Source organism: Nipponia nippon, unplaced genomic scaffold (genome assembly GCF_047370975.1).
Source record: "Nipponia nippon isolate SJK-2023a ecotype South Korea unplaced genomic scaffold, ASM4737097v1 scaffold_2, whole genome shotgun sequence".
NCBI classification, from domain to species: Eukaryota; Metazoa; Chordata; class Aves; order Pelecaniformes; family Threskiornithidae; genus Nipponia; species Nipponia nippon.
In genome coordinates this window covers 67,613,665-67,631,516 of record NW_028262336.1, presented here as the reverse complement: position 1 = coordinate 67,631,516, position 17,852 = coordinate 67,613,665, and the positions used below count along the sequence as shown (strand labels likewise).

The 17,852-nt window shown below is 39.8% G+C and overlaps 1 protein-coding gene across 1 annotated transcript in view; it reads right to left on the bottom strand.

Annotated features, from left to right (window-relative positions):
* Positions 1-329: 329 nt before the first annotated feature.
* Positions 330-17,852, bottom strand: part of IRS2 (insulin receptor substrate 2) — a 31,646-nt gene continuing 14,123 nt past the window's right edge. The window contains exon 2 of the mRNA XM_087758351.1: positions 330-2,752. Within this exon, the coding sequence (XP_087614477.1) occupies positions 2,748-2,752 (5 nt within the window). The 3' untranslated portion in view covers positions 330-2,747. The remainder of the gene's footprint in view (positions 2,753-17,852) is intronic.

Sequence of the window (17,852 nt, the reverse complement as noted above, 5' to 3'; positions counted from 1 at the left end):
AGTCTGTTCCAGGCTGCCAGAAGGACTCCCATAGTCTTCCACTCACTTTTAAAATTGGAATTAAAAATTAAGACCAAATTCTGCTCCTAGCTATTTCCTCAAATAGACAAACTTTGCCTTTATAATACTGATCTTTTTATTCTTAAACAAGATTTAAAATGATTTCGTTACTTTTCAGGAGTGTTATATGCATTAAAAGGAAAGCAGGTAAGTATGGAGAAAGTGTGTTTCTGTTTAGAAGAGAGAATAAACTGATTTTATGTAAACAACAAGAAAAAACACCCCACCTCTAGAGAAAACAGGCACACAAATACTTTACTCCTTTCATAAATAATGTATTTTATTGCATATGGCTATTAAGGAGAGCATCCATGATCAATACAGACTAAATACAACACACTACTCTAGTTCCATTTATTCTGGTCTCCAGCAGCATCACATTTATCCTTATATACAGCGTGTACATTGGAAGACACAGCAAGATAAGTTAAGTCTCTTGTCATATCACAATAGCAAGAAATATATTTAACATCTTGATATCCAGAAACAATACGTACCCAGAAAGAAAAAACACTGCTTAATAACTGTTAAGGTTACATAGCAAAAAATATTTTAAATTTAAGGTAAGTCAGGCAAAATGTACAAAGACCCAATATACATTGTGAAGTTTTAGCAAACATAACATTTATACATTTTGGTTCCATTCTGTAAACTAAATTAAGAATGTAAGTATTGCATATGCCTTTGTGAAATATACAGGATAGAGAAGAATTGACTATATTGTCAAGTTTTCGTTTTGAAGTTGCTGTATGCATTTCAGCCATTTGTTTTAGTGGCATGATTTCTTAATTGGTATAGAGGGGTACTTCAAAATAGAAGTTCAAAACATTGAATTCAGCAGGTACCATGCTCAGTGCTGGGGCGGGGTTCAGACAGAAAATGTCAAAGGTATTTCTTTTTTTTAGTTCCAGACTTGAACAAGCAGCATTTTAGAATGTCTTAGAAACATTTAAAGTATTATTATTAAAAAAACCCCAAACCTCAAACAGATAGATTAGATATTTAAATTGATTTTAGATCTAATATTGTACTAGCCTATGCATTGCTGTGATTTAAGACCCCAAAAATTACACTGAAAAATAAAGTGTGTCATGGGGTAGAGAAGGAATTAGTTTACATTCATCTTTGTCTTGTAATACAATCCTCAGTTCTAAAAATTCAGCATGTAAGCAGGAAGACCGCATTGCCATTCGTTATATTTGTAAGACATTGACTCTCATTTTCATCAGAAAAAAAATCCCAAAAGATAATGCATTGTTAATAGTGAAGTACAGGTTCCACCTAGCACAATGATTTAAAAAAAGAAAAAGAAAAAAAAAGTCTCACATAACTCAAATAACTTAGTAATACTTACATGTCTATCAGAGCAGGCACTGGGGAGGTACCCTTAAAATGTATATGAACTCTTCAACAAATTTATCAAAGGAGAAACAAGGTGGCATGACATTCTGCTAGTCTGGTGCAACAGCTGTATGTGACATTTGTGATGGCAGCCACCACATCGCTTGGATCTTCAGGCTACTGGAAATGTGATGCACAGGTAGCCTTGGAAAGAACTCAGGATAAGTGACTGCATGGTTCTTCATCTTCCCTGTAATAATGCCTGCAGCTGCAATGGTACTTTCCTGGTAAAAAGGCAAATATCAGGACTTTCTAGACAGCAAGATAATACTGTGTTAATATTAGCGCTTGCATCTGCCCGATACCCATTATCATCCCTGCATTCCTAGCATGCCTATGTGGATTTTTGGTTACAAGAAACGCAGCTAAGAACAGGGTTAGCTGACAAAAGTGAGCTTGTAAATAGGAGAAAAGGCTTTTGCAATCTGAAGTACCTACATAAACACCTACATAGAGAGGATTAAACAAGCGTGTCAAAGGTAAAGAGAGATACCCCCAATACAGTTTGTTTTTAACTTACGTTGCTTCAGTTACACTTTTTTTTTTTTTTTTTTAACTACTCTGAATCCTCCGTCCAAGTCCGATTCACAGAGTTTCATCCCACGTTAGACTTTCCAGTGCCCTGGTTCGGCTTTGTCTGAGAAGTAAACCCTGCGGCTAGTGATTCACAACCCAGCAGCAGCAGCTGTACGCGTTGCAAGTTCAGTAAGGCTGACGACCGTTCTTGAGAGAGACTCGGCATAGAGATAAAGGAGGTCCTGTCGTACACCAACACCGCAAATCCGGCTTTACTTTGAACTGAGGTAGTACTGTGGTAGGCTTGAAACTATGCCAGTAAATACCAGATCTTACTGCTTCAGCAGGTGTTACAGAATCCCCTAATATGCCGAAGAATAAATACAGTTTGTCTTTGCAGAAAAAGGAAATGAAGGCATTGGCCGTTAGTTAAAGAGGCCGGCAGAAAAGTTCCTACGATCTGAAGAGCATCTCCAACTTCTGTCGAAACAGCAGCAAAATGATACCGTAGATGCCATGGACAGGTAATGAGTTAGGCAGGTTGCTTTCCCTTCCTCCCAGATTTGTTGCACAGTTTAGTCCACAACAGTTAAGTAACTGTCCGGACCAACAATAACAACAACAACAAAAACTAAACCTTAAGCAGCTTCAGTTACAAAAAATAACCAACAAAAAAACCCAAAACGACAACAAAAAAAAACTATAGGCCAAGCAGCTTCTTTGAATGTTGTACTCTGTTTTTTGAGGTCATGGTGAGAAAACCAACTCCTTCACTCTGAAAAGAAAAATGAAAGAAAGTCAATAAAAGCTGAAAAAACCCTATATTTACAATTTAAACAACACAAAAAATACCATAGCAAGATTATTCAGAATGGGTTTTCATGGAAAAAAAAACCAACAAACAACTATGCAATAACTGCTTTTATATTTGTATACATCATAAGGTATTGCAGAGGCAAGAAAGGGAGTATTCCCCAATCCAACACCACCTCCTGTTTTTTTAGAACTTTTCAGCCATGGCTCTTCAGACCAGCAAACCATGGGAGACAGAACTGGTTAGAAAACCTGACATAAAATCCCCCCAGTCCAATTTGTGACCGTCCCTGTTTGCATCAGTGGAAAGGAAAAGGGGTTACAGAAAGTAGGTACAAACTCAACTGTTTTTTTAGTCAGCTAGGTGTTATCAAAAGCCGTCCATTTCCAGACACTAAAAACAAGTTTCTTAAGACTATATTGTCTTTAGGGAAAGAGTCTTCTAAAAACACAACCAAGCATAGAAAGAACCTTCTACTTTAGTTACTTGATTTACTAAATAACTATTATTCCAGAAGTAAAAAAGTGGGTAGGTATGCAAATGGAAGGAATCTCCTCCAGATTACTGACTACAAAGCTGCTTTAAACAGTCAAGGTGAATTATGCAGTAGAATAGAAACTGATTACAAAGTGACCCATCCTATTTTAAAGAATGCAGCTGACTCCTGTCATGTTTTTGCACTGCAAAGAATTAATGGATAGTATGTGCCACCGCCATAAAGGGACATTATTACATTGATTAACTCACAACATTAAGATGATTTCTTAACGTCGTCATTAAAAATCAAAATGTCCTCGGTATGCTGCTTATTGCGTAGATTTTTCCCGTTTGCTATAGCATTTGAAAAGCAGCAATGTACCAACAGTAGTGATTAAAACACCAAGACTGTAAATTTTACACGACAAAACATTGACACCTCATTTCGAAAGGTGCCAACTAAGTGGTAAATCCTGATACGTCAGGCAGCAACGTTACATTCCCGCTAAGTGCTATTAATAGTGTCTAGTTCATGCAATAGTTTATAGCAAATTTTTTGCTGTATGTTGTTGTCCCCAAGTTTACAAGTTAGATGAAAATTTTAGTTTGAAGATGTATTAACACAAGTTTTCCTAAAAACTGAAGTTATTTGGAACACTTTGGGAACTACCATTGTTACTTAGAAAAGTCTATAAAGGACATAACCCATTAATTTTGACTGTATTGATACAAGCAGTCAGTATTCCTGTATATTTTTAATTCCTTTGGGACCACCAAAATAAATAGTATATGAAACCTGCATGTTAAAGTAAGCATAGTGCTTATCTGTGCAAGTTTCAATCCATATAAGCATCTGACAAACCAATACAAAGGCTTTTCCTTCAAGTCTACACAAAACCAAAAGGTTGACATATCTTGGCATATATGTGAGAATTGCTAAATTACTATTGAATCTCTCAGAGCTAAGGTTTACTTAAGGAACTAGTCCTGCTGGAGTCAATTGGAGCCACAATATGATCAGATACTTAGGATATTACTTAGGATTTTATTTCATGACACAACTTGAGATGAATTAATACCTTGCTAAGGCCAAAAGGAGAGCACCTCATTGCCCCCACCCATTGCCATTTATTTGCTGCCACTTTTCTGATCAGAAACTAAGTCAAATCTACCCATTCAACCTTCAGAAAACTAGTTTTTGTTGTTGGGCTGGGACGGTGTTTCAAATTAAGAACTTGAACTTATGGTGCAACCAAGGGAGCCCCAAAACTGTCATCACCACCCAGTAAGGCTGCGTGGGAGAACATGTGGCAGGACGGACAGCTCTCAGAAGGGAGCAGAGATCCCTCGTTCGAGGAAGAGCCGCCTGACAAACCACTTTGTTCCGACTTTTGTTCAGGGAAGCAGGATAAATGCATCACGTAGGCAAACAAATGAGTGTTTAAAGATAAATGCTGACTCTGTGTTATTGCTTTCCTCCTCCAAATGGAAACCAACCTGACAACTAAATTTAGGTTCCCAAAAGTGGCCACATGATAGCGAAAGCCAAATGAAGTTAAAAAAAAATCGTGTGTTCAGATAGGGAAATCAGAGGTAGATATTTTTGTACATGCAAAGAACACAAACAAGTATGCTTCCACAAGTATGTCAGCCTAGGGCGGTCATCAGGGAGGATTACTAGCACCTGAGTAAACCCAACATTGTCCTTACAGCACAACAGGTACTTTCCAGCCAGAATTAAACTGGAGCAGCTGAAGTGGCCGATGCTTCAAAGCACTTCCACACTTGGTTCATAGGGGTTTGCAGGTGGACGATGGGGCTGTGGGCGCAAGCCTAAGAGCCTATGATGCAATAAACACATCATCCAATGAGTCTATAATGCTGACCTATAACTCCGAAAACTAACCCAAACATAGTTTTCAATAATGAAACAATTTCCTCTGACTTCAATAAGCTTTGAATCAGGTTTCAAATAAGCTTTGAATCAAGAAAGGATCCACATAAAGCCATGTCAGCTTCAGAGGAAGCCTACTTGCAAGAAGTAAGTTGCAAGTTCCATGCTAAAGTAAAAAAAAAAAAAAAATATTCCATCAATATCACTGTTAATTTTTACTTCAATGATTAGTGTCTTTTACTTATTTCAGGTCAACATTCCACTTACACAGCAAGTCACACCAGTATACATTGTCTTTATGCAGGAACTAAACAGAATTCCTACAGGACACGAATACATTCTTTGATAACCTCATTCCCCATAGGCACACACAAATCAAAATACAAAGTCCAACACTGTGTCAATACTGAAGTTTCCTCTTGGTTTTAGGCTTTATTAAGAAAAGTATCCATGACCACTCCTGAGTTTCTGAAACTAAAGTCATCTGATTCCACCAGTGCTTCTTGGGGAAGAAATCAGATAATAAACACACACATGAATTGCTAGGAAATACTCAAAGACTTGTTAAATACACTGTGAAGAGAATACAATGGTTAGTCAATTAAAGGAGATCTAGTCTGCTTATTAATTTTCAAAGTCAGTAAGCAATGAATAAAAATTTTCTTAATTCCTAAAAATAATTCTCATCTGCTAACAAGCACGCAGTCAGAAACAGCTATTCATGTGGCTCATGGCAAAACACGTTGCTGGTTATTCATAACCAGTAAATTTATTCCGCTGGCAGCGCAACTGCCAGAGCGGATCAGGCATCGGACACAGAACCCCCAGCTCTGCCACGGGCTTCTGCCCTGACTCCAGGCACATCACTCGGTGGCTTTGTCCCTTTGTCTCCCCTCCCCACGCTGCCTGCCAAATCAATTAAGGCTCTGATCCCGCTAACTAACTTTTCCTGGAAGAGCAATCGTATTGATACAACCGAATCTGGAGGTTAACAACATGTACGATTGTGGGCATCAGGCCAGGCCATTAGATGGCACAGCCCAAGGAACCCAATCCCACCCGCAGGGAGATGCCTTTGGCCGCCCCAACACCCGGAGGAGATGCGTGGCCCTGGGCGAGGCAGCTGGCCAGCGAGAAAAGGCAAGTGTCCCCCCCGCAACCAGCAAACTGCACTGCCCTCCCTACCCTCCAGCACCGTGCACTGTACCTGGACAGGCACCCGGCAGCAGATGGGCTTGCAGGCACCTGCAGGGGTTGCAGCCTTGCCCCTCAGCAGCACCTTCCCTACGCCCAGAGCAGTCCCTGTCAGGCAGCAAGCGGAGCAGGGAGGCAGGCGGCAGGGGCTGAGGGTGCGGAGGGACAGCATGGGTCCTGATGGCAATAAATCCATGCTGACCTGGCACTGATGGCAACGGGAGACGGTCTGAACTGCAATCTCTGAGGGCTTCTTCACCAGAGGGATTGCAGGAGGCACACACACATGTTGTAAGGTCACAAATTCGGCCAAGCATCCCAATGCAAATGCAGCCTGCCTGCTCCTCAGGATGCTACCGGGGAGGTACACAGTAGGACCCAAATCCCGACCTGGCTCTGACTCTCATTAAGCAATTTAATAAATGCTATACTTAATATTAAGTACATAGGTAACCCTGCTAAAGATAACAGAACAACTCGTGCTGAGCTATGGCTCTCCACAAGTAATTCCAGGGAATCTGAGCTCTGCTCAGCAGGACTGCTCATACCAAATAAAGCCGAGCTCAGCCATCATCACAGGAAAAGGTTTCAGTCAGAGTTTAAACATTCGCCTTACCAACACTTCGCAGGAAAACATGAAGTAGTATGCTCTAACAGTTTACAAAGCCCATGAATAATATCCATCCAAAGTAAAATGTTTCCACATTTGATGGGAAAAACAAATTAAACCGTGAAATGAAAAAGCCATGTAATTATTATTTTTTTAAACAAGTCATGGTTGATCATAATTGGAGACATGCTGCCCCAAGTAACCAGGCTCTTTTGGTATGTTATTCCACTAAGAAACAGTACATAATATTATTTAGATATGTCTCTGCTGTTTTATTAATTTAGAAAAGTGAGCATCAGGTCAACATAGATTCTTCATGACTGACAATAATAATAAAAAGCAATAATCACTGAATTTCTTTAAAGTAGTAAAGTAAGGATTTTGCGGCCACAGTTATCTATATTAAAATAAGCTTTATAGTACTTTTAACTCTTGTGTCAAATAGTTAAAAATCCTAACACCTTGAACTGCATTAAGATAACCACGGGGAAAGATACTGTCTTCTAAAGTGGGAAACAAAACATTAGATTATCTGGAAAAAGATGCTGCATGTCAGCACCTGCAAGTACTTTTTTGTTGTTGTTGCCCTAGCACACACACAAGAAGCTAAAGTGTTCATCTGATGGCATGGACAAATCCCTACAACTTATAAAGAGTGTCAACTTTTATCCAAAGTTACTAAAAATCAAAGTAATCTGTATTTGATACCATATATTTACACAACTAACACTTATTTTACCTGCCATCTTACACTAGAGTTGAAGCAGGTAAGTCTACAGTAGAAGTACAGATGACAATGAGGGCTATGCTTAGTTGATTTCAGAATTTGATATAATTTGTGTTTCATATCATTTTGTCAAGGTTCTTATAGATTTTGTAGTACGAATAACTAAACATTAAAATGTAATTATGTGGAAAAGAAAGGATTAAACTTACAAATGTCATTATAATGAATTTATAGCTAAAGTGCTGCTCCAGAAATACATTTCCCGTATCAATTACAATAAAAATAGGCACTTCAAATTTAAAATTAAGAAACTAGACATGCTCATTTTTCCAGGATTCATTTAATACAGTTGCTATTCTATCTCTTAATTTCAGAGCTACAGCCACTGTGTACTATTAAACAAGTTTGTATAGATGTGATTTAATCCCAGGATTAGGGATAAAATAAATTAGACAAAAAAACCCTCAACATAGTACTATCTGAAATTTGTTCAATTATCCTCTCCCTTGCAAGTTGGGTATACAACCATTGAAAAAACATTACATGAAATTGAACAAAATCAAACTGCTTTCTCTGAGCAAACAAAACACTAGAAAAAAAATGTTTAGTCCTCTTGGCCTTCCACTGGGAGTTTGTAAGAGGGACAGAAACACAGATGCAGAAGGAGATGTAGAAACTACACAGAAAATTTGCCGCTGAAAAGATTAGTCTGTGGCAGCCAGCCAAAGAGCCACTCAACAGTTCACATGCACAGGATTCAGCCTCCGTGGAACAAGAAGTCACGTTCTTGGCTGATGACCATTATCATGCAACTGGAATTGCCTCCCACCTTACAACCATCACACCATTCCTTTATCTGTGCAGATTCAAAACCCAACACTGCAAACGTGGCCTCAATTAGGCGGTTGGCTTGATTTTTACAGCTCCTTCCACCACATCAAGGAGAGAGCGCAGCTCTTCCCAGGCACAGACTGAGAGCAACACACAAACTCCAGCAACACCACTGCCTACGAGGTGAGGCTGGAAGTTTCTTAAGAGACAGAATTTTTGCAAAACAACATGCTCACCTTACAAGTGATGAAGGGCGAGGGAGGAAGGGATTGGTGACTAATACACTGAACTACCTACCAGCCCCATCTTCGGAGACACAACAAAAACAACTGAATTAGCACGTCTTCCCCTACAGGGTACACTAGGCAATACTCCGCTAACTTCTGCCATCCCCAATGTGTACCGCCACATCTCTGACCTACTCACCCTGTGAGGAGCTTGTCATTCCAGCTCCTTACAGTCAAGGAGAAGAAACAGGCACTTCTAAGCAACAATTCTTCTGCCCTACTTCATGTTAGGCTCAGATGAATAAGAGTTATGAAAGATCTCGAAGTCTGCGAGGTGTATGGCTTGGTATTAATTTTAGGAGCAGAGGCCATATCCTTTTACACACCTTTATAACTGCTGAGAAGTTTGCTCAGCTGGGATGTAAAAGGCGTATTTGTCCCTCTTCTAATATATATCAGTAGTCATTAACAAGGGCAACAAGGTCTGACAAGAAAGAAGAGCTCTTGTAAGTAGAGCTCGATATTCTCGCACAACTGCTGACTGAAATGCCATCAATGTTGGTGGACCTGTTCCAGGCAGGTAACAGAGTATAATCAGACTTCTGGTTAGATCCACACGGGAGAACCTCGCTGCCATTCCAGATACCAACGGCCAGTACCAAAGTCCAATAGCTTCTTCTGAGCCACTAGGTTACCTCCATCCGTACGCCTGAACACACAATGTTAGAGTGCTCTCAAAGAGCTTAAAAGCATGCTTTTTCTCACTTGGGAGAAAAAGCAATCTTTTCCAGTGATTAAATTGAAGAATTATTCATATTAAAAAGTTAAATATTCATGGGAACAGGGATAAGGACTCATGTAAGTTGTGGGAAGTCATGTTCATTCTCCCTTTCCATTACAGTGGATATCTTATTATTCCATGAAAACAGCTTCAATAAGAAAGAACGAGAGCACTCTACCAAAGAATATATGGCTAAGATGTGCTAGGGATGGGGTGGGGAGAAAGAGCATTAAGATTTTTTTTCAGCCAGAAAGGTACTGGATGCTGGTCGGTCAGAAGACATTTATCTTGCAGAGAGCAGCATGTTTTAAAACACAAGGTCCTCCTCAACTTTCACAGTCAACTACCTGCCTGTGTTGCAAACTGACTTTCAGACTGCTTACCAAGGAGACTGAAACACCCCTGGCGTTACCTACATTCATTTATGCATCTAACCCGGCATCTAAACGCACTCATGGTCACGCACTAAACATTAGGCTGGCTGCTGCGGCTTTTGGACTTTCAAGTTAGGAGATATGTCCAGAGAGATGCTTCTTTTCACAACAGAGATACATGGGGAGTGAAGGGAGAGAAGAAGCAAGCAGGGAAGGGCTAAGAGGAACAACCTGGGAAGGTTCCCCTGCATGGGAAGGCAATCTTTTCCCTACTGCTTTCTCTTGCTGTCACACCCTCAGTTAAAACTCTGAGCATCTGGTAGTAGGATAGAAAAACATTTTAAAGGATGATTTTCAATTTCCGTCAATGCTTTTCTAGAAATCTTTTGTATTCTCGCCGTTGTCAGTGTGAATCAGTCAGTAATCGAGGAGTGAGGGAAAGATGAAGCTAGGCAAGAAGTTGCAGGCTTTGTGTTCTGTGCTGAAAAGACACCACCACCCCGTAACCTCCCCAAAACCATTTAGTGAAATGAGCAATACAGCACAAAATGGCTGCACTGAAGCAGGCTAAAGACTCCTCTAATCCAGATCCCTTTCTCTGACAGCGGGGCAAAAGCAGCTGCTTAAGCAAGACTATAAAAACCAAGACAAGCATACAGAGATACTTCCCCAAATTCTCACCTAGCTTCTAACGATTTACCTCTCAAGGACCTCCTGCACTTCCCCTCCACTCACGGAAACCTTTAGTACCCTCTAGCCTGGAGTTTCACACCTGAACTACAGGGTGCAAGAAGAATGATTTCGTCCTGCTTGTTCTGAACCCACCACACGTTAGCTTAACGTCCCCAATAAAGTGGACGTCTTACTTCCCAGGTACAGTGAAGACTCACAGTCCATGTACCATCACATGTTGTCCTTCCTTTACTCTATATATTGAGACACACGGCAACAGGAACTGCAGTTCCCCCATACGGACATTTCCAATCCACAACGTAAGAGCTCAGTGGAAAGGCTGAAAAACACGATGCCCAAGCATTTCTGCACAACCCTGCAAAACTGGGCTGAAAAGCCCTGTACAGCTGGCCAACGCTTTCTGCACGATTCTTAGGAGAAGAAAAACTATGCTATATGGTACCTGAAAAGGTTTCTAACACTTTGATGGGATATCAGTTGCACTGTGTATGCGGACTGCGGCAGGAGGAGGGAAAAGAAGTTCTCTGCGAGAAGGGAAAAAAGTATCCACAGATGTACAGTGTTTCTCAACAAAGGTTACTACTTTATTTTGGCCATTTACTTAGAAGTCTGCCCTTTAGGACAAAAAAAGAGGAGAAAAAGAGGCATTCTCTTTTTACATAATTTCCTAATAGATTCTCAATATTTGACACAGATAGCTCCTACAATTTATTTTCATTTTAACCAAACCTTTCTCAGTAGGTTTACACAAAGACTTTTTTTCCTCTGGTGTTTTTTCAGATTTGTTCTGTCCACGTTTAAAGATTTTTTTTTTTTTTTTCCATGAGACCAGGTTAGGACGCTTTGTCACACTGAAAGAGGAATGAGCTGATACATTTTGGGTAATATTGCTTAGAAAATATAAGAACAGTTTACTTTCTCAATTTTTTATCTTTTGAAGTATCATTACTGAGTCATTAAACAGCTACATATGTCACTTCAGCTGTTAATCCTGTTCCATATATTACGCCTGTTCTTTTAAAACTGCATCTCATAGTTCCAAGTTGGTAATACAGCAGCACAAATCAGGTTAAGCCCTTAACCTTTTTGCTTTATTAATTCCACTTAGACAATAATTCAAGCTTCTATATACGAACGTTTGGATCAAAAAAAAGTAAAATATTTCCATGCATAAAGCCAGAGTCTCCTTATTTTAAAGGCTTTCTTATCCTGTAAACTTTGGGGGTTTTATATTGCTGTTGTTAGAAACCTCTATTAATGGAGCCTATAGTTCCAGGCACTGTACATGCACATAGGCACAATAGATTTTTCTACTAACCACAGTAAATGAATGGAACAGAATTGTGATTATGACTTATCAATCAAATGTATTGCTCCTGTTAGCAACACATAAAAGAACTAAAAAAAACACTCCAGAAAAGCACTTGGAAAAAACACTGCAAAAAAGAATCTGGAAGACTAAATTTGTGAGAAAAAGCTATTACAACAAAACCTTGGGAAAAGGTGAACTTCCTCATACTACCAGACCACTTACAAACCCTTCATGATGAGGGGGAGCTAAAACCAAAGCACAGCCTTACCAGTTCATCACGCGTTAGGGATGCGGCTCCCAGCTGCCGCTCCAGCCGTAACCAGCAGGCTTTCCTCCAAGCAGAGCAAACTGTCCCTCATTGCATCATCCCTGAGCACGTTCCTTCACTTCATTTGCAACACACCTTGGTACCTACTCTGCTTGTGACACCCAGCCACCAGCGATTGCCAGGTTCAGTACACTGTCACGGCCACAGTACACAACACATAGATGAGAAACTACCTATTTTCTGTGAATAATTGTTTTTTGAAGCCTTAAAAATATTTCTGCAGGAACATTCTTTCTGACTGAATTACAAGTTTAGCTTATCGCTGGTCAAAAACATTTACAGATCTATTTCTGCTCATTAGAATATTGCAGTGGCTATTTTATGATGATCTATGTGTCCTGCTGTATTCAGCTATACTCCTTACCCCTGTGGCATCTGTTAAATGTAATCTATGTAACACAAAATAAAATACATAAATTCAGTCTTAGAAATAGATTTAGGTAGAGAGAAAACAGTCACAATTTAAGATACTCAGAGATGACTATGGCTACACCTGAAACGAGGCAAGTGGGCTCAGCCGATAGCCCCGAAGTCCTGAGCTGTAAGCAAGATGGTTATGGGAAGCCACCAGAGAACTCACTGCAGTTCTCAGGGTCTCCCTCCCTGCCCGAGGCTGGGTCGCCCCCCTAGGCGAATACCAGGGGACAGGACAGGGGCTGGGAGATGATGCAAACCTGGGCCTTTTTCTGTCACCTTCCGTGCAGTCAGAAGGTGACTGGAGTGTCCATGCCATGAACCCCGGGCCTGGAAAATGTCCTGGTCCCACAGTTCAGACATGGGATTTGGGAGACAGATCCTGCCCAGAACCAAAAGAGTTCAGTTTAAGGAAATACTTTATAACACCTCCACAGAGAACAATCAAAAAAACATCTTACGCTTGTCTTAGGTACACAATGGGCCTATGATCATCTCTCCAGAAAATGTTTGTAAAAGTATTCCTAGCCAGCTCGTTAACGACCGTGAGCCGAGCTCTCATTAACTTCCTTGAGACTGTAGGCTTGCAACCCACAGCTACACTTGGCACAGTGGATACTGTCTGAAAGACAGATTCACAGGTTTAGCGAGGTGCCCTGTCCCTGGTGATTTCAACACCTTCGTCCGCTTGAGCCTTAATACTTACTACGCTACAGCAACCCACTAAGTCTGCTTGAAAAGAGCCACTCTTAACACAATCCCCCAGCAGACATTTCCTACTGCTCCTTCAATAAACAGACAAATGCCCTAGTAATCAAAGCAAAACGATGTCTCAAAGACGTTATTTGTAGATTTTTTATTTGCAAACTGGATTGCTTTCTCCCTTGGATCAAATGCATTTCTGAGAAATGCTAGAAAAATCTAAAAAAAACACATTCTTATGGTGCATTTTTAAAACAAACAGGGGCACCTGTAACCTCCTGCTCAGAATTTAATCTCGATATGAATTAGCATTTCTTTCTGAAGCTGATATGGATTGTATTGCATACAGAAGCTAGTATTATGTTAAGACATGAAAGCAGAGGATGTATTTTTGTCACACGGGCATCACAAATATCATCCACATATCGCTCCTGGAGGCTAACTGACACTATGTTGGAAAGCAGAGGCAAAAAGCTTAGTAAACTGTTTAGAAAAGTAATTTTGGTAGTTAATCTTCTGAGAACACCAGTTTCAAAACTGGAAGCTGGTCATAAAATAATTTGTGATGGCAGAAAGCATAGACAGTAATTACCTCCTCTGTCTTACTCATATTTTACTTTCTTTCTCAAGCAAGAAACACAGATTGTACTGAAAAAAATGAGATTGTTCCGCGCCTTGAATCCTCCCCATCTAATAGTTCACTGCAGAAATCAAGTGAAGCAAGCCCATATTCATTAGCTCTGCAAGACCAAAGAGATGCTAAAGCTTCACTTTTAAGAAAGGCAGCTAAGGAAGGTGAATGCAAAATGCCAAGTTTTACCTACTCTAAGGAACAAGAATATCTGAGACATGCAATGAATCTCAGCTTAGAAAACAGCACTTATTTCATTGTTTTTCAGCTGTGAGACCTGCAGTGTAAAACGTTACCTTCCCCAAGGAAAAAAAAAAATTATTTGTTAAAATATGAGAAATACTATGCTGTCAGAGCACAGTGTGCTTTCACAGCACTTTTTTTTAAAAAGTCTCTGAAGTTTTGAGAAGACAAAAAAAATTAGCATCATTTACGTGCAATATTGCTAACTCCAGAGCAAGATGCACTTTCTTCTCTAATTACAAGAGCTCTCAGTAAATATTGACACAGAGCTGTACTCTCCTGTTTCACCAGTTCTGTTTTCTCCTCCTCTCCCAAGTGCTCTCACACAGGTGTCTTTGTTTTGCTTCATTTTATGGCCTACCTGATTTGTTGCCAGTAAATATGTTTATAAGCAACCAATGACACTTAATTTTCTTAAAAAGGTTCACCAGTGCCTCATATAGCATTTCTGAAAAACACATTTTACTTATAGCAATATATCTGACCACACAACTACATAACTAACACTGTCACCTTTTTGAAATTGTATTACGTTGCCAGGACTGTTTCTATAAAACAGATTAAAAACCATCTCTGTCATTTAAGATGGGATACTTAAGAGTTTGCCTCTAGTCCCATGATGCTCAGCACAGAATTCCCCTAGACTTCGGGGAGGCTTTCCAGTACATAAAGAGTTGCATATATTTTCTCCCATTGTCAGCATCCCAGCTCTTTAAAGCCACTTAGGACAGCTCAAATAGGTGCCATGAACACATCAGGATGTCACCTTAAGGAATTATAACTTTCTGTAGGATACCATGCAGTAGGTGAGACTTTATAAAGCTAAGATGCTGTTCTAGAAGGACGCTCTGCGAAGAACAGAAGAGGAAAGATCGCAGACAACGCGCATGAAGAAATACTTTGCAAAATACCACTTTCCCCCAATATGTCTGCGCATTTAAAGCCCAAGTTTGCTTCCAAGTGCTAAGGCCCTGATACCATTGCATATTTCACGTATTGTGATTGACCAGGAAATATTTTGAGAAGTGTTCAGCCAACAGTGCAGCAGCTGCATAGCTAGAGGAAACACAAATCCTTTTTAATTTCACATTTACTGAACAATTACAATACATCATCAACTAACTAGAGTACCGTCCAGGTCAGGCAAGAATACTTAGCTACGCCAGCTGATCCACATATGAATATCAGTCTCATTTCAAGTCCTTCTGCTTAAAATAGACTGCACACAGCAAGTTTGATCTCACAAGCCACAGACCTCTGGAAGTTAGATGTTCTATTTATGCCAAGTGTATAGGCTCCCTCTATAGTCAAGGAAGACAGGTTTGTGCCCATCTCCAAGTCTGGCTTTGACCAGCCTCTTCAATGCTTAAAAGGCACCTATATCCTTCCAGTGACTACTTATGGAAGCCAGACCTTTATTTTAAGAGGGCTGTTTCGGTAGGCTCCTAATAAGGTTCAAACGAGGTGTCTACAGACTGGGCCAAACCTCTCAGATCTACATAAAGTGCAAGAACACCAGCTAGATGAAGAAAACCACCATATACGTGGAAATCTGAAACAGGAACATGGACCCTTAGGACACACTGGAGACACTCGAGCGAACACCTACGTCAAGGTCCCCTAAGATTTTCAAGTCCTGTGGTCATCCTGTGGCCTCGGACAAAGACACTTCTGCCTTTTAATTATACTCTTGTGTCCATCAGACCAAAATAGGAGCCCAGCACAGCTGAATTCCACAAAACCTGTTAGGAAAAACATGGATAAATGGCCTCCTCTGGAATATCCTCCCTCAGCTTGCAAACTATCCCATCCCGTCTGTGCTGAACAATCCTACCAAAACTTTTCTGCAGCAATCACAAGATGCCTGTTTACGAGGAGCAAAAACCAACGGATCAACCCGAGACATTAGTAAAAGGCACAACAGTTTTGACAGTGTCATCCACTTTGATGCCTCAACCTCTCCAACTGTCATCAGAAAGTCTCTTAAGCAAAAAAAAAAAAAAAAAGGCCAGATTGAATCTATGTTTGAGACAAAAGACCACAGATACACTTTCCTATACAGCAGGAACAAGACTTGGGCAAAATCACTTAATCGTTTCCATAAAACACATAAAATAAACCCAACATGAACAGGCTGTAAATGGCTGGTTCCTCCACATCACAGCTTTCCAAATTACAGTCCACAGACTACTTTATACTGTATCAGAGGTCCTTATTTCCAGTAGCTATTTTTAATTAAAGTACATTGAAGAAATTAATTGAAGTAATTAATTATTACTATTCCAGAAAGATATTATGTGGTCACAAATGGCCCAGAAAGGGACCTAAGATGATCCATGAGAAAGAAGAGAAATGAGTCCAAGCCTCCCTATTAATATCTCATTGCTGCTACGAAAAATCTCGGAAACCTCTGGCAAATTGAAAGTTACCACATTACAGAAGCAGAGAAGAAGTTTAAGAAAGCTGCCACCATATACACCAAGACAAACACATATACTAGGAAAAAAAAACCTCCAGTGGCATCTGATACAACGAAGAAACAGAATTTGAGACTTAAAAGACAGATGGCAATGCTGTTCATTCCGACAGTTACAGTCATAGCCCCACTATGCTATATCCTGTACTAACACGGGTACCACTTATTTCCAATGTTTTTCCTAAACTAAATCACAGAATTTGGACAAGTGTGTCCTGCTCCTGGATTAACCGACAATTACCGAATATAATTCTTTTTAGCATGGTGCTTTTTTAACTGATGAGACAACAGGGTTTTACACACTTTATTTCCTTCTTCCACATAAGAATTTGCTTTGTTTGTATCTGATGCAAATAATGAGTTAATATACTTCGAGGCATACCAAAATGTGAAATGTTTAACTACAGAAGCAAAATTAAGATCTTACTCGGGTACACACACATTCGCACAAAACCACAGCTACACTAATGAGTAAGATAAAGCCACTTCACAGTCCAATAAAATAATAGGTTTACATGATAAAAAAAAGATTTCAAAGAAGAAATTTAACACACAGTTTCAATAAAAAACATATTTGTCTACTGTTTTGCTATCTTCAGCAGAACTTAATAGAACTTTGTCTCCAGAGTGGAATGAAGAAGAATCGGCTGCTCAGGTAGCCCTTTACGAAATGTATGGGAAATCGCCTCAAGAAGACAAGCAAAAAATCAGTGCCTGATGAAGGGGCTGGGATCTACAGCAAACTAACGGGAAATACCAAGAACATCTTCAGAGTTAAGATACCTCACTAACAATAAGATGTATACACTTCATTCCACTCGGGGTGGGGAGCCTAAAGTTGTCTCCTACGCATCAATCCTTAAAAGAGCTCACTATTTCCCAGGTACATGTTCTAAAGTCCCAGCACCTTTTTTTTTTTTTTTTTTAAAAAAACTTCAGCATTCTGCTTCTCCTATGTTTAATTAAGGAAACAGAGCAAGCTGCACTATAACAATATGGAAATTATTAGTAAAAATCAATACAATTATATTCTTCGGCAAAGTAAAAATAAGTATAATACAAGCCTGAGTCTACGTGACCAAAAATATAATGTAAATAATTCTCAATTTATTTTTCAAAATAGTATGGTTGAAATGTTATCACCTTG